Source organism: Tribolium castaneum, chromosome 9 (genome assembly GCF_031307605.1).
Source record: "Tribolium castaneum strain GA2 chromosome 9, icTriCast1.1, whole genome shotgun sequence".
NCBI lineage: Eukaryota > Metazoa > Arthropoda > Insecta > Coleoptera > Tenebrionidae > Tribolium > Tribolium castaneum.
The window spans coordinates 12,703,048-12,729,677 of NC_087402.1; the positions used below are offsets into that span (position 1 = coordinate 12,703,048).

The following is a 26,630-nucleotide window of genomic DNA, read 5'->3' on the forward strand; positions in this document are numbered from 1 at the left end:
TTTGTGTGTTGCGCGGTTGTTGATTTTGAACATTTTGAAAATTATTTTGGGGATTATTTTGGAAATTTCGTTGTTGATTGTGGAACTGGTTTTGGTATTGATTTTGGTAACTTTGCCTTGGAAAATTTTGTGAATAATTTCTCGGATAATTCTGAGAATAATTTTGTGGATTATTTTAGTAAGTTCTTCTTTGATTTTGGTTGTAATTATTCGTGTTAAATCTCGGTCTTACATTTTGTTGGCGCAAAATGGCGCTGATTGCGCGCTTGAGAAGTTGAAGGACGTTGATGCGATTGCGATTCAGCATTTCTATTAATAAAATGAGTCGGGGTATTGTTTGACCTGTATTCTCTGGTTTTGTTTTGAATTAAATAATTTGTTCGATTTTTCACATAAAGAATATTTTCTTCGTCGAGAATTTTGGAAAGGGCTTGTTCTAGAGTTTGTGGATTTCGCGATCTTATAATTGAACCAAGTGGCTCTTTTAGTCCGCTTAAAAATGCTTTTAATGTTAACTTGTGGAACATTTCACGTTTCACAGCTCTGACAGCTTCGTTCAACTCGGTCACTGCTAAATTAGACAATAATAAACTTTTTATATCTTGACAACGATGGCAGAGTTGTTGCGGAGTTTCGCTTTCTTGTTTTAATAGCATTAAGTCTCTTAATAGTGAATTTTCGTCTCTCTGGTCAGCAAAATTGTGTTGTAATACTACCTTTAATGCGTCTCAAGTATTTATTTCACGAGAGCTAGTTACTAGTTTTGCCTCTCCGATTAATTTTGTTTTTATTGAGGTTAATATGAATTTGTTTATGAAAGCTTCTTGATTTGGGTCTGAAAATGTGTTTATTAGAAGATCACATGCTGCGATAAAATCTGCAAGTTCTGATGGTTCTCCGTTGAATTGTGGAATTATTTTTAAATATTCTGATTGAAATTGTTGAGCCATTCTTTCTCTATGAGTCTGTGTATTTATGTTAAATTCGTCAATAATTAAGTTTCTAATTAAATTTTCGAGTTCGTTTATTTCTGAGTCTGAGCTTGAGTCTGGTGGACTTGGAATTGAGGAATCTGTCATGCAATTGGTTAAGGAAACGAGTATTACTCACAGTTTTGTGCAATTCTCCAATGTGTTCAAGGAACGAAAGAATCCGGCGATTTTTGTCCTCTGAGTCTTAGGTTCCGGGAATTGAGATTGGAATTGACCTCCGGCGATGTTGTCCAGAAATACTCCAATCTTCAATATGTGGAATTAGGAGAGTCCAGCGATGTTTGTCCGGAAACTCGAAATTCGAAATCTTCAAAAATCTTCAATAAAATCTTCAAGGGAATATCTTCAAGTAAAATCTTCAATTATCTTCAATTATGTCTTCGGTAAAATCTTCAATAATATCTTCGTAAAGATCTTCAATATTCTTCAACTCTTGAAACTTTGGTATTTCGACGTTGAGCGATGTTGTCTCGCGGCTCGAAAATATTCAAAAATTGTTTTTCACAATAAAGTATTAAAATACAAGGAATCCTTTGGGAATTGTCCTTTGTGAATCCTTTGTGAATCCCACCGATTGCGCCAGTTAACGTAAGAGCGTTAACAAATTATTTTTATAAAAACTATTTATTTCCACTATTTTCATTTACACTTTATATTTATTGTTACAACTTCACTTTTACAATTAATTCACTTGTTATTAATAAATTATAACTTTTACAATTTTACGAATGGCTTGAAATTAACGACAGGCAGCACCACGACTCAAGATTATATTCCAGACTAAAAATGCGTATTTTCATGATCTGAATTTATAATAATGATTACTGCAGGAGTTGCAAGGTTTTTGATGACCACGGTGTTGGAAAGCGCGTGTTGTCAATAGATCCTTATGGAAGGTTTCATGCTGATCCATGGCACGTGGATGGCGATAACATAACATGTGCGAGTTTGTCTCCTGTTAAAGCAGCCAGTTCTTTAACTATAAACTTTTTTCCAATTTTGTAATCTTGAACGTCTATAATCACTTCGTTCTCCATTACTATTAATAATAATTTAGACTTGTTTTACAGATTTTGTCAACGGTGTATATGTGAAGGCTTGGTCACTAATAATGACTAATGCATATGCGGTGGTTCCCTCACTTATACCGGTGTCTGTATCAAATTCAATTCTCAGTGCAATGGACTGAACCAGTTTTTTGCATCGAACAATCAATTATGATTAGTGGATAACTGTCGAAAAACTGTATAGGTGTAATGTGTGTTTCTTTTTTATCTATATACTAGTATCGGGGTCTAAAGTTTGTAGATATTTCATATAATATACCGAAATAGTGTTTTTTATATGAAATATTTAAATTTTCATAAGGATATCGTGCATTATTTAGAAATACTCTCATATTGGTTATATCGCCTCTATCAAATTTACTCATATTTTTATCAAGTTGTCCTTCTCATTGCTTTGAAGGCCAAAGATAATATAAGGAGGTGTTTCAAGTTTTGTAGAGATCTTCACAGGCCAACTACACTTTGGCAGCGTGGCAGAGTGGCAGCGAATGAAGTTCCCAGTTTCTGTACGGTACTGCAATTTTTTTATCTTTATCAATGGTTTTTGTCAATTTAACCTCTTCCTTTAAACCGGGCACAATATGTGGAACTAACCATGCAATTTTATCTAATACAACTTGTGCTTTCTCATTTGTTGCACAAATTAATGCATTGACATCACTATTACTACGAATTAATATTAACTCTTGCGGTATGTTTAGCATTATATTTTTATAATCTTCTGCAAATCCTTATAGTCGATTTAATGGGATACATGCTTGAAAATATCCATCTATAGGTTTTGTGGCTTTTTCATTTAGATCCCAACCAGACATTGTTAATTTCAGACTTTCACTTTGATTTAATGATGCCAGATTTTTCATAGTTGTTGTAATGCCTGGCTTTGTGTTTGTAATTACAGTTACTCCACTTACTTCATACCGTATTTCACTAAACAAAAAAGCGACATCATTATTCACACACTTGGTTTCTGTTGCTGGAACAGTTTTATTAGTTGTAGCGTCGGTTTTAACCAATTGTCCCTCAATTAAAATTAATCTATCACATGGTAGTGTACACAAATCTTCTTGTAAAGGAATTCGAATTTCATCCGTATTTTCATATCTGGCTGTATATGCCCCATGACTTTGAAATTTGTAACCTACCACATCTTCATCCCACTCAATACCCTTCTCAATATCGAACATTTTTTTATGTGTATAATTCAAATCCTAATGATTTTAGAAACAGTTTATTTTTATTACTTAATTGTTGCACGTTTCGTTTCGTACTGTTTTTCTACACTTTTGTTGCTTTTTATATGAGTCAGTTCTAAAACTAATACCCATTTTCTTCTTTCTTCTGCAAATGTAATCCAACTGTTACAGTCTCTTGTTGAAAATTGACCAACTTTTCATCTTGATCTATTATTTTAAGTGTAATATTTCTGATAGTTTTAACACTAATGGGTAGGTAAATCACATGATCTGGTGACTGTACTATTTTAAATCCAGGTGGAACGTTTGGAAAAAATTGATAAATTATGTGTACAGGTTCTCCATTTTTAAAACTTTCAATTGTAATATTACATTCAATCATAATCGAATTAAGTTTCATTATGTCTGCAATATTATCCGAATCTTTTCCAACATTTTTCGAAACTATTTGACTATTAAATCCCAACACTGGTTCCATAGTATTTGGTTTGGTAAAGTCAACATCTTTTGTTGCTTTGATATGTGTATGTTATGTATTATTGTTTGCAGTAATAGATAAGAGGTCATTACCGAATTGTTTTTCAATTACATGTTGTGAATAGATGTTTATATCGGTTAATTGTTAACAACCGGTCGGTATTTTAAATTAGACACCCCCGAAAAAGAATTTATTATTTTCTTCATCAATATTCGGTATACTGTTGTAGACTTCAAAATTTGTAACACCCAATTCATAGATACCATCACTAACATCAATCGGTGGATTAAAGTCAGCACTTAGTATCGCTGATTTTCCTGTTAATACAAACAGCATCTTTGATTCGACTAAACTTATAATTTGCATGTGTGTCTATATAAAAACTTTAAACATAATTGTCCACAATTATATGAACCCATTTTCTGATATCCATCATAATTGTATGTAATGTTATTACCATCATTATCACTTTTGAAATAATTTATAATCTCTGTTGGAGGTTTTTAATTGCCCATAATATCAAAGTATTATATATTATTTTTATTTTTTACATATGCTGTCCAATGAGTTCCACTATTTTTTTCTTCATCTAAATTTATAATTCCTGTTTCATTTTTATGTATAATTTTCGGTAATTTATTACGCATATATACACCTCTAAAATTTGGAATTTGTAATAGTCGAGCAAACTTTATTATTTCAATATTAGTGAGGGCGTGATGTGGTAATTTTACTGGGAGTTTTTTTTCTGATACCATTTATATGGACCAATGTAAAGACCTTTCCCTTTAGTTTTTTCTACACCTTTATCCTCATTTACTCATTTCCATTGCTTTATTATGTCGCATAGTTTCCTCCAACATTTTTTTATCTGCCGAAGCTTTATTTACAGCAGTCGCTATCCCTGCAGCTCCTCCTCCTAAAGCGCCTAGAGCACCTAATAGTGGTAATAGGAATGGTAAAAAACCACCATATTTAGGAGCAACTAAAACTTGTTGTTTTTTTGTCTTCTTTTTTTTACCCTTTTTACTTTTAGCTCCCATTCCGAATTTTACTTTGCCTTTCATTATACCAGCAATTGCTAATGCAGCTGCTTTTTCCCCAAACGATGCGTCTTTTGCTTTTAAACGTTCAACTGCTTTACTTAATAATAACTTATCTGCTTCGTGTCGTTTTTGCAAATTAGTTTCGTTGGCGTACGATATCTCATGTTCTTTACAAGCCTGATCAAATTTATTTCTACCACTATGTTCAAGTGCAAATCGTTCTTGTAATTTGGTTCCAGGACCACAAAACTGATAACCCGGTATATGCAATTCAATGGGTAATTTATTTATTAATTTATTTATTTGACCCCAACCTCTCTTTGTCAGAGTTGAATCAATACTATGTTGAGAATCACAAGACTGTTTATTATATAAATTCATTTATTTACTATTATCCATACAGCAAAAGAACAATCTAGATACTAATTTAATCTAAGGTTACAAGTTGTTTATATCTAATTTCTACTCTTATTAACTAACATTCTATACCACTATCACAGCTACTTGATGAGTCATCAGAATCATAGTTATCAGAATCATAAAACATCATTTGTCGCTCTCTACTAAAATACCACATTTTAACATCATTCTGTTTAAGAAATTATTCCCACACAACTGAGAATTCTGTCCTATTACTGTATTACACCAAAAACACTTGTAGTTTAGCACTGAAGTCACATGTAGATGACAAATCTGAAATCTTATTGCCATAAGCTTAACACATTTCAAACAAAAGAATTTTCTGTTCTTTGGAGACAGGCAAAAGAGCATGTAGCAGTAAGGATCTGAAAACATTTAAAACTTAATTTCTAGAAGTACATACAATCTCATATTACATACCATTGTCAACTTCCATTATGCTGATTTAAGTTAGTGGTATATAGTGTCACGTGTGTGACGGGTGGACAGGGGACAATAATCCAAACGGAAGTTTTCTTTCGTAAGGGTCTATATTTACCTACCAAACTAACACTAATGTGATGTAAAGATTTACTTACATTCTAGTCGCTATAAAGCTCTTCATGGCACCGACCATATGTCACCTTTTGGCACTTTCCACTGACTATCAACGAATGAATTGAATTCTACGTTTCTCTACGGCGACCCCGTAGTTCGAACCACCGGAAGGCTGACTTAGCTATTGCTTATCGGTATTCGCAAATTCCGATATCAGCAATAGCTTGCAACCTCGCTAGGGTGTTTGACCTAAGAGGAAGCTCAACTTCCCGTTAGTGACATATGCCCGGCCCTTCAAGATTGTCGTCTCGACAATTTATTTCCTATTCTAACCTAACAGTTACAATTCTAAGTTCTGCCAACAACCCACCACCACGTTATCCTCACTTCTCAAGGAACATCGCTCATGCCACCTGATGTTTTGGAAGGGGTCTTCTTTCTTCCTAAAATGGATCAGGGAGATCAGCGTAGGTGAACCAGGGTTCCTCATGTGTGGTGGGTGGTCCATCTCTTTGGGGCGTACTTCTCGAACGACCTGATGATGACTTGGGGCTCGTCCTCTACGGTGTCCATCCCTTCCAGGTTTCAGTCAGTAACTGTTTCTACGTCTTTGTTTGTTTCCAATGGGTACGACGGCAATACGTCACAGGGTCGGGGCTTCCACCTTGTAGCTTGGTTTAAGAAATCCTCCACTTCATGTTAATTTCGAGTTTTTGACTGACGTTTTCTCTTATCCCTCGGTTCTACGGCAACCTGCCTCTCCTTCAGCTCTCCCTGTCCGACCGCTCCGTCTTTGGTTTGTGAGGCTCTTCTCGTGGGCGTTGGACAGAAAAAAACAACAATTACAAACAATCCTTAACCTATTTACATTTATCAGAGTCACTGACTCTACTATATTACATGATTCTTGACCTAGATACTACATATTATTTCTATTTTGCTGACAAGTCCGAACTAAGTCGAGTTAGTTCTACCTTGTCAGGTATCTTCTTTCATCCTTAGCCGTGGCTGTGACCCAGATATTATTATCACCAGTCCGACCATGACCTATTTCTCGCTTTTTTCCCAAAAATTTCTTCCCTCTTTTTTTTAACCCAATAATAGTTGATGGGTGCCCTTATAAAATCTATTCCTCCCTTTTTTTTCTCCATGTTCCATGACTCCCTTAATTTTGTGTTTTTTTTATTACCTTATGATTGTTCAATTCACTTTTTTATGAAAGTGGCTTCGAGTCATTCTTGTCCTTTGACTTTGCTAAGAACAGAAGACTCGGTTCGTCCAGTTCCAGTTGTCCCTTTGACCGACATTTTTTCTATGCTTCATTCTCGACCTTGGAGGAAGTACTTCCTTTTCCTCCGAATTCTTCAACTTCTTCTGGCACCTTCGTCCTTCGCCGAAAGTTTATCTTTTTCCAATATTTTTTTTTCTTCCTACAGCAAACTTGAAAATTTGTTGCTTACCAATAAACAAAGAAGGTTCATAACACTATGTGCGCTAGCACGTGAACCCTTTGGTCACCGAAAAGGTTCTCCTCACTCCAAGCGTGCACTTTTACAGTGGAAGTGATTAGTAGCCTCCCTAGATTTTATTTCCGAATTTGTTGTTCCCAAAAGTGTTTTTTTCCAATGCACCGCTGTGCGTATCGACTTGGCGTGCTAGAGTCATGGAGACATGTAACAGAATCTAGAAAATGTACAATTTAATTTTTCTTAGATCTCTCTTATCCTTTAATTAGTTTCTTAATCTATCTTACACACTAATAATTACGCAGTTTTTTTTTCCTCACGGGCCCTGAGTTGGAGAAGTCCATGGGTCGTGATATTTCAAAATCCGACTGACGTGAACAATTTCGCGTTTGGGCTTCTTTTTCGTACCAAGCTCCAATTCGTAGTTGACATCACTTACTTTTTTCACCACTGTGTACGGCCCAAACCATCGGCACATCAATTTGGGACTTTTTCCTATTTTTCGCCTTGGTACGAACATCTTTACTTGTTCTCCCACTGAAAAGTCCACATGTCGATGAAAGGAGTCGTACCGGTCCTTGTCGTATTCCTGCCGTTTGGTGATGTTTGCCGCCGCTTGTGCTTGAATTGCGAGCAGTTTTTCCCGAATTTCAATGATGTCCTTGTTCTCCACTTGCATTGCTAATAAATTTGCCTCCGTCGGCAATGTGGGAAGTCTTCCGAACAATACCAAATAGGGTGGGTACCCCGTAGTTGCCTGTACGCTTGTATTGTACCCGAACGTTGTGGGTTTTACGTATTCGTCCCAATCTCGCTGATCAGTCCCGGTAAAAATGGCTAACATACCCGCTAATGTTTTGTTGTATTTTTCGACGAGTCCGTTTGTTTGTGGCCTGTACGCTGTTGTGTATAAATCCTTCGCCACGCCCATTAATTTCAATAATACGGTTACCATTTGGCTCCGAAACACTGTTCCCCTGTCACTCAAAAAACAACGCGGTGCTCCATAAATGGTAATTACATTTTCGAATATGAATCTTGAGACGTTTTTTGCTGAACCGTTCTTGATGGCTCCTGCAATTGCATATCTGGAAACATATTCTGTACAGACAATTACCATCGTATTTCCTGACTGCGATTTGGGAAATGGTCCTAAGAGATCTACCGAAAGCATTGACCAAATTGTCCTCACAGGAATGGGTTGTTCAATCCTGCTCCTTTTTTTGAAATATTCATCTTTTCGAGACTGGCAATCCGGGCATCCTCTAACAAATTTTTCCACATCTTTTTGTTGTCCAGTTCAGAAGTACCTTTCTCGAATTTTTTCCAACGTTTTAGTTGTCCCTAAATGTCCGCTTAGTGGATCACTGTGGTGGTTATATAAGATTTCCCCTATTAAAGATTTTGGAATTGCGAGTAGGTGATCTCTTCCGACTTCGCGAATGTTTTTCTTATATAGCACCCCATCTATAAGAGAAAAATTTTTTGCCCTTCTTCTTGTACCTATTGGGATATTTGTGTCATTGTCGTTTTCCACTGCGGTTATTAATTCCTTTAGTTCATCGTCCTCTAACTGGAGTTGTCTTAATTCGTCTGGTTCCACGAGGTAAGTTGGGATTTCTTCGCAATCGACCTCATCGGCTTCGTTTCCTTCGGCTACCGGATTCCTTGATAGGCAATCAGCATCCTTGTGTTTTGACCCGCTTCGATGAACCACAGTGTACTGAAATTCTGCTAATTTTATGGCCCATCTTGCTAGTTTTTCAGTTGGATTTTTGATTGATTTTAACCAGCGAATTGCGCTATGATCTGTGACAATTTTTACGTGTCTACCGTGTACCAAATGTCTTAGGTATGATAGAGCCCACATGCACCCCAAACATTCTAATTCTGTAATTCCCAAGTTCCTGTCGTTCTTTGTTAGGCTGCGGCTAACGAAGGCGATAGGGTGGCTTTGTTGGTCTTGTCCCACCTGTAATAAAACTGCTCCGAGCCCCTGCAGACTGGCGTCCACTCTTAATTCGCAATCCTTGTTCGGGTCAAATCTTCGAAGAACTGGTGTTGTCGTCATTTTCTCCTTTAGCATGTTAAACGCCTGTTCCTGTTCCTTACTCCATTCGAATTTCAGTTTTCTTTTTGTTACTTCATGTAGTGGGCGAGCAATGGCTGAGAAATTCTTAATAAATTTGCGGTAGTAGTTGCACATTCCTAAAAATCGTTGGACCTCCTTGACTGAGGAGGTCTTCCCGTTGGGACTTCCCGTTGGTGACAATAGCTATAATTTTTTGGGCATTTTCCGGATCCACTTGGCTAGCTGTGTAATACGGAGTTTTACACTTATGACAAAGGAAACCATATTTTCTAAGTAACTCTTTAAATTCTTCTTCATTACACGTAATGTCAATACTTAAAGAATTATTCCACCCATCTGGATTAATAATAGAAATGTCCTTAGTGCTGCACTGTTCACGCACAACCACTCTATTAAAGAAACGTTCCCAACCACCTTCCAAAGATATGTGTCCTAACTGGTTGTGGAAACACGTTTCTTCCACTATTATGACACCTTCACAAGTAAAACGATACCACATTTTTTTACTACTTTAATATTGAGAAATACTTATTAGATACTGTTTTTGAATTTGTATTGAATTCTATATATATTAGCTGCAGTGACCTTGAATGATAAGTAAAGAGGGAAGTTGTTGGCCTTGCAAAAGTGGGGAAGTAACATGAATGGCCTTGGCCTTGAAAACATCAAGGTCCAATAATGCCTTGGCCTTGAAGTGGTGGGGGAAGTGGAATGGGTTGGCCGTGAAAAAGTAAGAGAGAGAGAGAACGAGTGGCCTTGAAAGAAAGAGGCGCAAAATGGGTGGGGTCAAACTCAAGGTCAAGGTTGTGTTGTGTTACCCCCCATACGTTATCTACTGTGTTCGTTGAAGCCGAGCTAGAAACTTATGCTGAAGTACTGGCTGACATCGTAATGTTTTTTTCTATATCTTGTTAGGTGTATTTGCACGTACTTCTTGAATTGTTAAGGGTGCATTGTCAGTAACATATGCAGCCGGAAAATCATCCCTCGAAAAAATGTTTCTGTTATATGGCACAATGCCACATTTTCTAAACTCAGAGCAAATAGTATCTTAAATAAAAGCTTTATAATAGGCTTGACTGGTTAGTTTTGCGATTTCATAAATGGACACGCGTTTGCCAGGGTGGGAAATAATCCAATTGCTAAAGGCAGATTTCAAGTAACTTTTAAAGGGTCCATACAGACAGACATCGAGAGGTTGAAGACGTTGGGTACAATGGGGTGGAAATGTTACAAATATTATACCATTGTCCCTACAAAAAAGTATTGTCTCCAAACTAGTATGCGATTCGTGGTCATCTAGTAATATGAGGATGCGATTTTCTTTGGAGCATTTCGTAAATTTTTGAAAGTGCTTAAAACTTGTTGAATAATCCAAAGCTATCATTAAGTGCACCTTTCATAAATACCGGTTTGTTTTTAGTCCTTCGAAAGACATACACCGGTAGTACTGTATTTTCGGCAGCATTAATGATAGGACAAAAGGTTACCAGTTTCCTCTCTCTGCTGAAACTACTTGCCCCACCTGCTTAGTTCCCGTCGTAGCAATAACTTTTGGTGCCTGAAGAACTGTGGTGACCCCTGTTTCGTCAAGATGATAAATATTTTCTAGTGCTATTTTATATTTCTCTAACGCAAATCGCAGATTATCGAAAAACTGCGTCACATTGGTTTTGTTAAATCCGGTTGACTTGGCTAAACTGGTGTTTTCAGGTTTTCTTAATCTTAGATTTCTGAACCTTTTCATGAAAGATTTCATCCAGTCCAAACCCGCTTTGTTGTTCCTATCCCAGCTCGTTTGGTATTTTCTCTTCAATTTTTGAGCAAACTCAAAAGCAAGTTTCTGTGCTTGCGAATACGTTAGCCCGTAATTTATTTTTGAACTTTGCATTAGATACTCGAACAATTGATGTTTCTGGTTTACGGTAAAAACTTGTTGGGTGGTATATTTGGACTGAAATGACCATTGAAATACGCCACAGCAGGTACGAATGTGTACAGACCTATAACATGTATGAGGAAAGAAGACGGTAATCTAATCCAAGATTTGGTCGAGATTACCTAGGTGTTAGCAGATCAATTTGCCTCTGTAAGCAGTAACAAAAATTATGAACAAGACTTTCTGAGAATCAAGGCTACAGTAGAAAACTTTATAGATTTTCAGACAGACGAGAAATTCTCTCTGAAACAGAAAATACTGCACAAGGACATGATTCAATAACGTACTCGATAATTCTAAATGCTCTATCAGTCTTAGAATTATATTAATTAATATAATATTATATTATATTAATTAATTTGAAGCTCTTAGCATTATACAATAACCTATAGAACCAAGGTACTCACCTAGCTCAATGGAAACAGGCAATTGTAATTCCCATTGTGAAAGAAGGCAAGAATGTTTTTCCAGCGAGTTATAGACCAATCAATCAGTCTAACTTGTTGTATCGAAAAAAATTTGGAAAGAATGGTGAGTAAACGGTTAGTTTGGCTATTAGAAACTTGAGGGCTAATTAGTCTTTGTCAGTCAGGTTTTCGCTAAAGTAGGTCTACACTAGACAACTCGGTTTTTCTAGAAAATTAAATTAAAACATCTTTTCAAAAACGAGAGCATGCAACAGCGGTCTTTTTTGATTTAGAGAAAGCCTTCGACATGACCTGGAGATATGGTATACTAAAGAAAATACACCAATGGGGTTTTAGAGGTAATCTTCCTTCTATTATCTCAAGCTTTTTGAATAATAGAACTTTCAGAGTTAGGATGAATCATAGATACACTTTCAAGTAACAGAATCCTTGAATATGGTGTACCACAGGGTTTGACCCTTAGCGTAAGCATCTTTTTGATAGCTGACTTAGCAGTTGGTGTAGATGCTAGGGTTGAAAGCTGTATTACCCACAAGGCTGACTAGGCTAGTGCCTAGGGGCGCCAAGTCTAAGGGGGCGCCGGAAATTGGCTTGCAGTTATACTTTATTCATAATAATAAAAAAAAAAAATTAGACAAGTACTACAAGCTCTGTAAAAATAAACATTAAATTTCATTTAATGGGACGTGTATCTAAATTTCTATCATTTTATCTTTTTGGGGAATCGATTAGAACTTCCTAGAAACTATAAATGCAGCACAAGCCGAACGCAACGCGGCATTATATTTCCTTTCAGAGTTTCTGTATTCAGTGTAGTGTGCCAGTGTGGTTGGTATCGACTGCGGACTGTTCGTATTGCATAGCATATTGCTAATTTACCACTTAACGTACCTAGACCTACCTCAAATAGCTAAAAAAGGAGCGGTAAAAAATTGTGTGGGGCACAAAGACGAAAGCTGACTAAAGATAGACAGCAAAAGCAAGAAAAATTGTTGCTAAATGTGCCAAAACTGTCTACATTTTTTGAAAAAAGAGAAAATGTGGCTGTAGAGACGTCGTGTCGTGTGGAATCAAAGGGAATAGATGAAACAGTTGAAACAGTTCAAACAAATGAAACGGTGCATCAACCATCAGCATCAACAAGTACTCTAAATGAAAATGTTAATGTTGATGGTAAATCTACTAACAATTTTACAATAAATTTTAGAGTATATTTTTTTTATAGATTTGAACGTCGATTCACTGGCTAAGAGTAGTAACATATCTTGTTTCTTGGAAAATTTGTCAGATCCTGCTTTTTAGGACGGAACTTCATCAGTTGTAGATGCGATTGTCAAAAGTCCAATCAAGCAAGATTTGGACAAATTTAATTTTGAATGTTCCAAGAGACAATACGGAACTCAAAACCGGTACGCAACAAAAAATTTATTTTATTCGACTCTAATGAACAAAGAAAAAATTCGTCGGGAATGGCTACTGTATTCAAATTTCCCACACTGCGTTTTCTGCATGCCTTGCAAATTATTCAGCAGGACCTCAAGCCCATCATTGTTTGTGACAGGTTTTAATGACTGGAAAAATGCCCACATCAGAATAAATGAACATGAAAAATCCCAAGAACATTGTCAATACACCAAAATGTTTATTGATCGCTCAAATGTTTTGGGTAAAATAGATACCGGCCTTCATAAACAATTTCTATCAGAGAAAGAATACTGGGTTCAGATTTTGAAAAGAGTTGTTGCTGCAGTTAAATTTTTGGCAAGCAGAAGTTTATTTTTTAGAGGAAAATCTGAAAAATTTGGGAACATTGACAATAGCAACTATATGGGCGTCTTGGAACTAATTGCCCAGTTTGATAGTTTTTTAGACGATCACATTAACAGTATAGGCAATCCTGGAAGAGGTAATGTTTCGTACCTTTCTTCTACAATCTGTGATGAATTTATTGAACTCATGTCAAGGGCTGTTGAATATCGCATTATTCTAGAGACCAAGACTGCAAAATATTTTGCCATAATTGTAGATTCCTCTCCAGATATTACGCACTCTGATAAATTATCAATCATTATTCGTTATATTCTTGATGATGGGAGCGTTGTAGAACGTTTTGTTAATTTTGTAGCACACGTAGGACATAAAGCTTTTGAATGGAATCTGCAATTTTAGAAACGCTTGAGAAATTATCGCTAGATATAAAAAACTGCAGAGGACAATCCTATGATAACGCCGGTAATAGGTCTGGTAGGTACAGCGGATTGCAAGCACGAATTCTTGAACGAAATAATTTGGCGACATTTGTACCTTGTGCTGCACACTCACTTAACTTGATTGGAAATTCTGCTGCAGAGTCATGCCTAATGGTTACAAAATTTTTTGGATTGGTTGAAGAGCTATACAATTTTTTGTCTGCTTCTACGCAAAGGTGGGAAATTATGGAAAAACACTTGGTTGATGAAAAATGGCATAAAAATCTTGTTTCCAAAAGAATTAACACAACTCGATGGTCTGCTAGGGCTGATGCTTGTAAGGCTTTTCATTTGGGTTATAATTCGTTTAGACGTACCTTGCAACAAATTAGCGAGGATCCATTACAAACAATGTCCACAAAAGTAGAAGCCAACGGAATTCTAAAAAAACTCAATGAACTAGAAACGGGGATATTGACATCGTTTTGGACAGAAATTCTTCTAGGGTTTGATAAAGTCAACAAATCTCTACAAGGCAGAGATGTCGATGTCAGTAGATAACGAATGGGGGGTAACACAACACAGCCTTGACCTTGAGTTTGACCCCGCCCATTTTCCCTCTCTTTCTTTCAAGGTCACTCGTTCTCTCTCTCTCTCTCTTACTTTTTCAAGGCCAACCCCTTCCACTTCCCCACTACTTCAAGGCCAAGACATTATTGAACCTTGATGTTTTCAAGGTCAAGGTTATTCATGCTACTCCCCACTTTTACAAGGCCAACAACTCCTCACTCATTCAAGATGAATCACGCAATTGTCCTTACTCATTTTCCACCCCAAACTGTATAAAAGTTAATGTGTTGTGTTGTGTAACACAGTTCTTGTGTAATACAATAACATACAATAACGAGAAATGGAAGTTACAAGGAAGTGTTCGATTTATAACACTTCTGGTAAGTAATATTTTTTAGTAGTTTAGTTGGAAATAATTTTTTTTCAGAGGATGTGATAGTTTGTCCATATGACAATCACCACATACTGCTCTGGTTTCGGCTCGAAAGACACATTTGGAAGTGTCATCGGGCCGATAAAGAAAAACAAAAAGCCTCGAGTGAAGTGATGGTAAAAGAAGAAGAGGAGAACTGGGATTATTTCAATGAGCCCAGCTACCTCGACTTCTTAAAAACCAAAAAGAATCATAATGTCTTAAATTAAAGTAAGTTTTATTGAATCTTTTTCAACAGTAATTTATTGTGAATTTTTTTAGGGCCGGGGTTCTTTCGTAGAAAATAGTGTAGAATAAGTTTAGCTAAGTAGTAGTAGTCGTAGTAAAATGTAAATATTATATTAATGTATAAAAAAAAATAAAAGTTGTAAAAAAAGCTACATGTTTTTATGTACACCTATTTCAACCTACTGATACAAGTAAGTGTGACCTGCAAGCAGAGAGTCGCTCACTGTTTCAAGACCACTCATTCCCTCTTTATCTTTGATGTTTTCATCTCACTTTTTCTCATTATCTCACTTTTTCAAGGCCACAATATTGATGCATTTTCATTCAAGGTTAAAAAAGTGGGGGTATAGTTAATATATAGAATTTAGTACAAGTTTGATAGCAGTCAGTACTGATTTAATCCTCCGAGAAATAAGAATATAAAAAAAGTGCATATATCTGTGTTAATGTCTAAGAGTATTCGCTGCTGGGTCATGGATGTATTGAATCGAATCGCTCGATGCGGACAGAAGCCCATTTTAAAAGCTGGTGAGCTAGAGTTGAACACAAGATTCCGCATACATAATATTAGACGCACAAAGTCTCTGTTCGGAAATTCAGTGCTTGTTGAGTTGGACAATTATGCAGTGTTTCTGCCGAGAAGAATAAGTGATTATTTGACTGAGGAGAAAATTGATGAGTTATTACGAGATCCACGTCCACTATATTTAATATATTTGGGAAAAGAAGATGCTAGAAACCCGACATCTGCACATTGTTTTGAGTTTCAACGTGTTGATGATGAAATATTAGGTGAGTGAACATAATGTAAAATGGAGGATGAAAAGAAATTAAAGAAATGTATATTTCATTTACAGTTAACGAGGGTGCCGAAGAGTAGGATGAAATTATCGGAAAAAGACTTATGTGTGTGAAGTAGTGTGCGTTTTGTGCTAGTGATAGTTTCTTAAAATAAATGAATAAAAATCATGTGTCTAGACGATGGACAATATGAAAAAAGTTTATACGAGTGTTTTGATAAAAGACTGTTATCATATAAGAACTGGGTACATTCATACCCATCTCCATGGAGTTTAGCAAAAGCGGGATTGTTTTATATTCAAATATCTGATTGTACCCAGTGTTTTGTTTGTGGAGTAATAATTTCACGATGGGAAAAAAGTAATGATGCGTTTATGGAGCATAAAAAACATTCTCCAAAATGTGGATATGTGAAATTGCTTTCCACAGACAAAACTACAATTTAAAAATTCAAATTAGTTACTAAAAATAGCATTGTTGTAGTTTTATTTTTTATAGTATTTGTATTCAAGTATTATTTATGTGCGTCTTCTTATGCATAGGTAATGTGATGCAGACTTGTTAACCTTGATCAGTGTCGGGCGCGCGCCAAAGGCGAGGTAAACTAAAGGTTTCAAGAGGCGTCTTGATTTAATTAGTTTATAATTAAATAAGTGGTAGAATAATATGGTGGATTTATAATAGATTTAAGGATATTTAATGTACTACCTATAATATTGATGAAATAATGTGTTCTAAGTGATTCCTTTTAGTTTATTTTATTAAAAAAAAACAATTTATAATAATAATAATAATTATCTATGTAATATCCGATGAATTAATCCAAGAGTTATGAGTTTTATCTATTCCACTCTACTTGACGAATAAACGGTTACCTTTCTTTCGTAAAACTTTCTCAACGAGATATACATTCGGATATTTAACTTTTTGTAATTCTTCAGTGTAGAAACCTCCTCGTATTGTTTCTACAGAAACATCTTGTAGCAAATAAGTTCTAGGATTAGTATTTTGAATCTTCGAAACTGTAAATACTTCATTACTCCAATTTGGGGTGTACCCTTTCTTAAAAAGATGTCGATGTTTACTAATTCGAACAAAATCACCAACTTTAAATTTGGGTTTATAAATGTCCATTGTTTTAAGATGACTATTAACTTGATCCAAAACTTTGCGTTCGTTTTTCTTATTTATTGAAATCGGTTTTAAACCAGTAGTCCTATGTCTGGTATTATTGTATTTTTTTATTATGTCAGGTAAAATGTTTATCCAGTTGTAGTGACCTTGCACCGAAAATTCTTTATACATCATTCCCTTGATTGTTCGATTCACGCGCTCGACGACACTACTTTTTAAATTCGAATAAGAACTGTAGTGATTGATTTTGTATTTATTCATTAATTGTTGAAAATGTTTATTGTAAAACTCCTTTCCCAAATCTGTTTGAATATTTTTAGGAACGTTACGTCGAGATTTTAAAATTTCACTCATTGCATTTACAACACTTAAAGCCGACTTATTCTTTAATGGAACAGCCCATACAAATTTAGAAAAAACATTGATAACCATTAAGATATATTTAAAACCTTTATTGACGGGTGAATATGGTATCATTTCAACCAGATCGAGTTGCAATAAATCATTTAAACCTTTCACTATCACACGTCGTCTTTTAAAGTTCACTCTCGCCGGTGCATGTAGTTCATTAACAACTTGACGCTTAATATTTAAATCACTACGCTTCATGGTGGATTGGTACTTTTAAAACTATTTCTATATATATATCGGTTTAGCTTCTGTTGTTTTGGGTTTATATTTAAATGATAGTTTGTCACCTTCACGTAAAATTTGACCAATTAAATTCGTAGTTTGTTTCGAATTAATTAATGCAATCCACCCGCTCGATGGACTACCATTTACAGACGTAATCGTTGCTTCTTTTAATGGGAAAATATAATTCGTACCAATATTAAATAATACAAAAAGTTTTTTAGCGGGATCCAGTGTCCCAAAGAGTGAGATTGTGGTATATGAGAAAGATTTGACACGTTGTAAAGTGGTCCGAATTCTGTGTTCACTAATGTGTTTACCAAATTTATCTAATGTCATATTCTTGTCTATTGAATGAATAAAGTATGTAGAAATACTAACTATAAAATATAATGTGTTTGCAATATATACAAGTCGTCTCTAAATTATTAACGAATTATTTTCGATTTACGCAATTCTGTTATGATGCGATTGATTTCATTCATATGATTATTATTACCAGCTACTGTCGATGATAATAAAAGACGTAGTCTATTTACGAGTGTGTTGGGATTTTTGTAGGGAACAAATTCAAAATTTTTATCTGTTAAAGCCAATGTGCGAAGAATACTACCACCCTTAACTCTTTTTGATATTGGTTGGATACTACTTGTCGGAGTTGATTGTTCATGACCTTGAGCCTGCAATCGTTGTATTGCAGGTATGTTGCGAAGTCGCGTATACTGTTTACGTGCTGGTGGTACGAGAATTGAAAGACTACTACTGCGGCTTCGTTGCTGGACAGGAGTCGATTGACCTTGATCGGTATCAAGGCTTTCTTCAGTATCACTGTAAAATGGCGGCGACTGAGATGCACGGTGTTCCTGAAGCGGTAGTGGCTGTCTCGAGAAATGTCGAATAATTGTTTTATATTTGTTCCCTACATTACCCAGAATTTGTGCATTTGGTTTATAGTTTTTTCTGTCTGCATTGGTTCGAATGACAATATTTCTATAAGTTTCTAAATCTGATTGAGTATAATTAGTTGGATTTTTTTTAAATAATAATTCATACAATCCAGGTGTATCAGGATAAGCTGCATTTTGAACGATTACATGATCGTCTTTGAAATCAATTTCAGAATTGCCAATAAAAAATTTATTTGCCTCGGTTCCATGTCTCACACCATATTGATGATCAAATTTGTTTTCTGTGTCAGTAATCATATCTTCAATGTACTGTCGAGGTAAACCGGTCCATTGTTTAAGAAAATGGCGAAATGCATCGGTTTTTGACAAATTTATTAATGTTTCTTGCAACTTTCCAATGGTCACGTTCTCTCCTCTCTGGGTGTGCTAGCAGCCGCATGTTGTCGCATTAAACTGAATCGTGGATCGAGCGATGTAGTACTACGGCTTGTAGTCGTTGATTCAAAAAGTCGCTTCGCCTCCGGTTGCTTGACCTCATGATGAATTGATATTTTTTCCTGTTTTGGGACAACTTCGCGTTCATGTTTAATTTCAGAAATTAAACTTTTTATTGGATCAGTTAGAGGTTGAATGTGGGTTGCGAAACGTCTTTGCGAACTTGCAATGTGTGAAGATAATGATCGTACTTTTTGTTTAACGTGTCGTCTTGCCTTATCCAGCTCTAAAGCTAAACGTTTATCGATGTCGATCGTCGACTAATAAATAAATCTTTGACAAACATTTACATTTATATTTTAATGAACTGATCAAAACGTCCATAACGTCCATTGTCTTGTTCAGCATCCTTATCAATAGTAACAAATCCATACGGTTTTTGCCAACACTGTGAACACATTTTCTGAAAGGTTTCATATGACATATCTGTACCAACGTGATCATTAAAAATATGTTTTAAATTTAATACATCCTGAGGAAAGATAATTATGAAATCAGCATTATCACGAATTAATTGTTTCTGAATGGAAGAATACGTTTGGCTAATAAATATACAATCGATATTATAATGCCTACCAAAGCAAAAATAATCACGTATTATATTTTGGTTACAAGTTACTACATCATCAAATATTATTATGGAATAGGGTTTGATTTCTTAGGAGGAGGAATTTCGGCACCATCTTCATATTCATAGTAACCGACTTTATCGAGAGGTGCCAGAACCGATTTTAAAAATTGATATTTTGGTTGTTTAAGGGTTTTTGAAAATAAGTAAATGTCTGTGAAGCGTAATCCATTTGGATGCAGCAAGAGACTTAATATCACATTTGTTTTTCCACATCCAGAACGTCCAACCACTAGTCCTCTTTTTACACTATTATTGAATAAATTATTATGTTTAGGAAAGTGTTGATAGGGTACACAAACTGAATAGTCGTGATTAGAAATTTTTAATAAATCTTTTTGTTGCACAAGTTTCATTGTTGACTTACAGAATACAAATAAAAATACTGTAAGATGTAAGATAACTACCTGAATCTCGTTCCAAAAAATCCATCATTTTTTGACTAATAACTTCTTGACAATCATGCAACATATTCCTAATATTCGTGCCTAAAGTGACAATTCTGTTAGTAGTATTGAAAGATTTTACATCAAATATATTTTTTGACTCAATGGTATACAATCCAAATAATTCCAAATTAATTTTGATTGTACTAAATTTTTCAATTTGTGAAACAATAAGTCCAAGTAATTTATTGTGAATTTTATCCATAAATTCATTTAAATCGATATAATCGCCCTTATCACAAATCCTATATGAAGCGATGCGTGATTTAAATGCACTGCTGAGTGCAAACACCCCATCCTCCAAGGGAGTACTTTGACAATTATTTCTATGCTGTCTACTTCTCTCATGAGCCGTAATAAGCTTTGGAGCAATTTCTTGATTACATGTAACGCACATATAATTGTTGCTAGCTAGAAAAGAAAAATAATTGAAAATAGAGTACCTATTAGTTAAAACTTACCAGTTGAATGACATATTTTCTGTTTTTTGGCGGCCGGTCCTCCATTTTCCTGTTTTTTGACCACTTGACAATAGAGCTTTTCGTGGCGTAGTCGTGATTGACGGGTTGTAAATTATTTATTACAGTTTTCACAGTGATGCATTTTCTTATGAAAATATGAATCAATAAATTAAACAGGTTACTAATAAAGTTTAATTATAAATTTGCTGCCTTCTGTTACTATCTTTGAAAGACATTTATTTATACTATATAAATATATATTTTTTTGTGTTTAAAGATAGGTATCCAGCAAGACCTCGAGGAGGAGCAGCATGCTTGCCATCGTGTTGTAGGTAGTATGATGTTAAAATTTGGAAAATCGCGTCCGAATTAAATGTACTTGATATGAGTGTAGGACGGAAATAGGATTTATTAATATTAATTATTAATATTAACATCACTAATATTAATATTAATATTATAATTATTAATAATTAATATTAATGGGGACTTTCGCGAACGTCTACGAGGCTTTCTAGGGCGCCGACGCCTCCTTGATCGTGAGTGAGGGGGAGTGGGTGGAATGATGTCGTCGTCGTCGTCATTGTCTTCGTTTTCGACATCAACGTCTCCACCCTCCACCCTATTCTCAACCCTATTATTTATTTGCCCTAGAATGGGTGACAAGTGAGAGGGTTGAATGATGTCATTTTCAATATCCATCTCTTCACCCTGCCTCCTCTCTTCAACCCACGGCTCTGCCAGTGCGTCAATGACATTTTGAGTAATAATACTCATCGGATCGAACATTGCAGGAGGCTGAGGGAGTGGTGGTGTGATGATGTTAAGTTCCACATCAACCTCGGATCCAGATGGTTGTTGTATGTCATTGACGCCCTGTGATAATATCATGGGTGACGGTGGTGATGGTTGTGGTGACCGAATGATGTTATTTTCGGCCTCTACCACAACCAATCTCTCTGGCAGAACATCATTTTCCTCAATAATCGGTGAATTGGGTTGAGGGGGATGTTCAACGTTACCATTGATAACGTTTTCCACCTCAACCCAAGGCTCCGATAAAGCGTCAATGATGTCCTGCGATATTATCATAGGGGGTTGAGTTAATACCGCGGGTGCCGCTTCAGGAGATGTTGGTGTAACGGGGCGGGTAAACACTGGCTCAACGAAGGGGCTTTGTGGTGGTAGTGGTGGACTGGGAGAGATTGGGGGTTCTTCCACCACCACCATATCATTATCAAATACATTTAACTCATCGGTAACCGAATTATTGATGGGACAAGTTCCTTCATCCGGACGCCGCCTCGTCTTCGTTAATAAACTGGTCTATTAAGGTCAACGAGATGTCGTCCGAATAATCATTTTCAATACCATGTTGGGCCAGGTATTGCGTGAATGGTAAAGAAAACGATAATTCACTATCAGGTTGTGATGAAGGAATAACCATAGAATCATCATCATCCTCATCAACGATTTGAACAATATTAGCAACAGCGTGATTAGCTAATTGCTTCTCTTTCACACTTAACTGACTACATTCAATCACATCCTCTTCAAGACAATCTTCCCTCAAAGATTGACTTAAAGACGACTTGGCAAATTGTTCAAATTGTGTCTCATCATTTTTGATTAATTTTGAATAAGCAGGTCTAATAATTACATCAGAAACGATATTGATTCTAGGTTTATCCCTATTAAAACCACTACGGTTTTGATAGGGATTTGATGACTGGTTACTTACAGTTGTCCTAGTTGAGGGACCGGGACACTGAGAACACTCGTCACCATGAGTACACGGTTTAAAATTAGCAAAATAATTTGAACACATTATTTCGTACACAGACTACCTGTACAACACAGAATGAATTTCTGCATGCACTCCCTGCAATTTTATAAATTGTTGAAAGCTCCCGTCAAGGTCAACTTCTTTGTATGCACTTACTGCAACTACATTGGTGTATTCCATCAAGGTTAACATATTGATACAAAAAAATGTAAATAGAAGCCCTATGTAGGCAGGATGGAGTGTAACCGCTTGTTTCAAGGACATCGTTAACCTGTTTAATTTATTGAAAAAATGAGAGAAAAATCACTCATATCCACTGCAATAATCAACTCTTTTTTATAAATGAAATGAATTTTTTTTGGGTGGTGTATAGGGATTATTGAATGTGGAAGGGAGTGGTAAATATTATGAAAAAAATACAAATGTTTATAAATTTATAACATTTATTTATAAATACTACATTTAATTATTAATTCAATTAATATTCCATTTCATTACAAAAAATATTTTTTGAAGAGTTTGTATTTTCAAAGTTGCTTCTCGATGATTGTTGATAATCATTATTAGTATTATGGGATAAAGATGAATCAAAATAATTCCCATTTCCGCAATCAAAACTCCTCCAAGAATATTCACGTTGTGGAAGACATCTTCGTAAATGTCGTCGAAGATGTTTTACTTTCAGGCGATGTCCTGGATTATTACGACACGTTATCCAACTCTCTTGATCCATGATTACCAATAGACTGATGAGTTGAGATTATTTACACAATGTTTTGTACACTTTTAACGAAATGTTTGTTTTAAAAAAAATACATTATGTAGACTGCAATATGCGTTATCGTTCAGATGGTACATGCATTTAACTTTATCGGTGTGTAATGTTGGTTGTTGTGGAAATTCAATAACTTGTTTATGTGTATATTTTTTCAAAAATTCGGCTTTTTCTCTTCCTTTTACGTAAATTTTGTCAACATCCTTCAACACATTGTTTATAACTTGTACGTGTTTCCAATATGGAATATGTCCCATATTCCAGTCAATACAATAATAATTCTTCATTAACCATTTTACTTGTTTTTCATCTTGAGGATTCAAAAGTTGTGAAGGGAAAGGGGGTTGAAAAACATAGTGTGCGAGTTTGTCTCCTCTTAAAGCAGCCAGTTCTTTAATTATAAACTTTTTTCCAATTTTGTAACCTTGAACGTCTATAATCACTTCGTTCTCCATTACTATTAATATTAATTTAGACTTGTTTTACAGATTTTGTCAACGGTGTATATGTAAAGGCTCGGTCACTAATGACTAATGCATATGCGGTGGTTCCCTCACTTATACCGGTGTCTGTATCAAATTCAATTCTCAGTGCAATGGACTGTGTTTGTAAACCAGTTTTTTGCATCGAACAATCAATTATGATTAGTGGATAACTGTCGAAAAACTGTGTAGGTGTAATGTGTGTTTCTTTTTTATCTGTATAATAGTATCGGGATCTAAAGTTTGTAAACATTTCATATAATATACCGAAATGGTGTTTTTTATATGAAATATTTAAATTTTCATAAGGATATCGTTCATTATTTAGAAATACTCTCATATTGGTTATATCGCCTCTATCAAATTTACTCATATTTTTATCAAGTTGTCCTTCTCTATTGCTTTGAAGGCCAAAGATAATATAACGAGGTGTTTCAAATTTTGTAGAGATTTTCACAGGCCAACTACACTTTGTAGTATTTGGAAAGAGTGGCAGCGAATGAAGTTCCCAGCTTCTGTACGGTACTGCAATTTCTTTATCTTTTTTAATGGTTTTTGTCAATTTAACCTCTTCCTTTAAACCGGGCACAATATGTGGAACTAGCCATGCAATTTTATCAATTACAACTCGTGCTTTCTCATTTGTTGCACAAATTAATGCATTGACATCACTATTACTACGAATTAATATTAACTCTTGCGGTATGTTTAGCATTATATTTTTATAATCTTCTGCAAATCCTAATAGTCGATTTAATGGGATACATGCTTGAAAATATCCATCTATAGGTTTAGTGGCTTCTTCATTTAGATCCCAACCAGACATTGTTAATTTCAGACTTTCACTTTGATTTAATGATGCCAGATTTTTCATAGTTGTTGTAATACCTGGCTTTGTGTTTGTATCTACAGTTAGTCCACTTACTTCATACAGTATTTCACTAAACAAAAAAGCGACACCATTATTTACAAAATTTGGTTTCTGTTGCTGGTACAGTTTTATTGGTTGTAGCGTCGGTTTTAACCAATTGTCCCTCAATTAAAATTAAACTATCACATGGTAGTGTACACAAATCTTCTTCTAAAGGAATTCGAATTTCATCCGTGTTTTCATATCTGGCTGTATATGCCTCATGACTTTGAAATTTGTAACCTACCACATCTTCATCCCACTCAATACCCTTCTCAATATCGAACATTTTTTTATGTGTATAATTCAAATCCTAATGATTTTAGAAACAGTTTATTTTTATTACTTAATTGTTGCACGTTTCGTTTTGTTCTAACTGTTTTTCTACACTTTTGTTGCTTTTTATATGAGTCAGTTCTAAAACTAATACCCATTTTCTTCTTTCTTCTGCAAATGTAATCCAACTGTTACAGTCTCTTGTTGAAAATTGACCAACTTTTCATCTTGATCTATTATTTTAAGTGTAATATTTCTTATAGTTTTAACACTAATGGGTAGGTAAATCACATGATCTGGTGACTGTACTATTTTAAATCCAGGTGGAACGTTTGGAAAAAATTGATAAATTATGTGTACAGGTTCTCCATTTTTAAAACTTCCAATTGTAATATTACATTCAATCATAATCGAATTAAGTTTCATTATGTCTGCAATATTATCCGAATCTTTTCCAATATTTTTCGGAACTATTTGACTATTAAATCCTAACACTGGTCCGATAGTATTTGGTTTGGTAAGTCAACATCTTTTGTTGCTTTGATATGTGTATGTAATGTATTATTGTTTGCAGTAATAGATAAGAGGTCATTACTGAATTGTTTTTCAATTACATGTTGTAAATAGTTGTTTATATCGGTTAATTGATAACAACCGGTCGGTATTTTAAATTCGACATCCCCGAAAAAAAATTTATTATTTTCTTCATCAATATTCGGTATACTGTTGTAGACTTCAAAATTTGAAATATCCAGTTCATAGACACCATCACTAACATCAATCGGTGGATTAAAGTCAGCATTAGTATCGCTGATTTTCCTGTTAATACAAACAGCATCTTTGATTCGACTAAACTTATAATTTGCATGTGTGTCTATATAAAAACTTTAAACATAATTGTCCACAATTATATGAACCCATTTTCTGATATCCATCATAATTGTATGTAATGTTATTACCATCATTATCACTTTTGAAATAATTGATAATCTCTGTTGGAGGTTTTAAATTGCCCATACTATCAAAGTATAATATATTATTTTTATTTTTTACATATGCTGTCCAATGAGTTCCACTATTTTTTTCTTCATCTAAATTTATAATTCCTGTTTCATTTTTATGTATAATTTTCGGTAATTTATTACGCATATATACACCTCTAAAATTTGGAATTTGTAATAGTCGAGCAAACTTTATTATTTCAGTATTAGTGAGGGCGTGACGTGGTAATTTTACTGGGAGTTTTTTTTCTGATACCATTTATATGGACCAATGTAAAGACCTTTCCCTTTAGTTTTTTCTACACCTTTACCGCTACTTATTTCCATTGCTTTATTATGCCGCATAGTTTCCTCCAACATTTTTTTATCTACCGAAGCTTTATTTACAGCAGTCGCTATCCCTGCTGCTCCTCCTCCTAAAGCGCCTAGAGCACCTAATAGTGGTAATAGGAATGGTAAAAAACCACCATATTTAGGAGCAACGAGAACTCGTTGTTTTTTGTCTTCTTTTTTTACCCTTTTTTACTTTTAGCTCCCATTCCGAATTTTACTTTGCCTTTCATTATACCAGCAATTGCTAATGCAGCTGCCTTTTCCCCAAACGATGCGTCTTTTGCTTTTAAACGTTCAACTGCTTTACTTAATAATAGCTTATCTGCTTCGTGTCGTTTTTGCAAATTAGTTTCGTTGGCGTACGATATATCGTGTTCTTTACAAGCCTGATCTAATTTATTTCTACCACTATGTCCAAGTGCAATTCGTTCTTGTAATTTGGTTCCAGGACCACAAAACTGATAACCCGGTATATGTAAT

At 35.1% G+C, this 26,630-nt stretch overlaps 1 protein-coding gene and 1 non-coding gene across 3 annotated transcripts in view; one reads left to right on the forward strand and one right to left on the reverse strand.

Annotated features, from left to right (window-relative positions):
- Positions 1-16,633, forward strand: part of LOC103312764 (tRNA (34-2'-O)-methyltransferase regulator WDR6) — a 100,053-nt gene extending 83,420 nt beyond the window's left edge. Inside the window, exon 6 of one of the 2 annotated variants that reach the window (XR_010335433.1) lies at positions 15,115-16,633. Coding sequence is in view for 1 of the 2 variants with exons in the window: in XM_064358938.1 (XP_064215008.1) it covers positions 1,823-1,840 (18 nt within the window). In the remaining variant the exon portion in view is untranslated. Of the gene's footprint in view, positions 1-1,822; positions 2,287-15,114 lie in introns of those variants that run through there. The other variant, XM_064358938.1, reaches the window with a different exon arrangement.
- A 3,356-nt stretch (positions 16,634-19,989) lies between these two features.
- Positions 19,990-21,214, reverse strand: LOC103312466 (uncharacterized). The gene is made up of 2 exons (XR_010335358.1): positions 20,588-21,214; positions 19,990-20,537 (listed from the first exon to the last, which is right to left on the reverse strand). It is a non-coding gene; the product is annotated as an uncharacterized LOC103312466 (transcript).
- Positions 21,215-26,630: the final 5,416 nt, after the last annotated feature.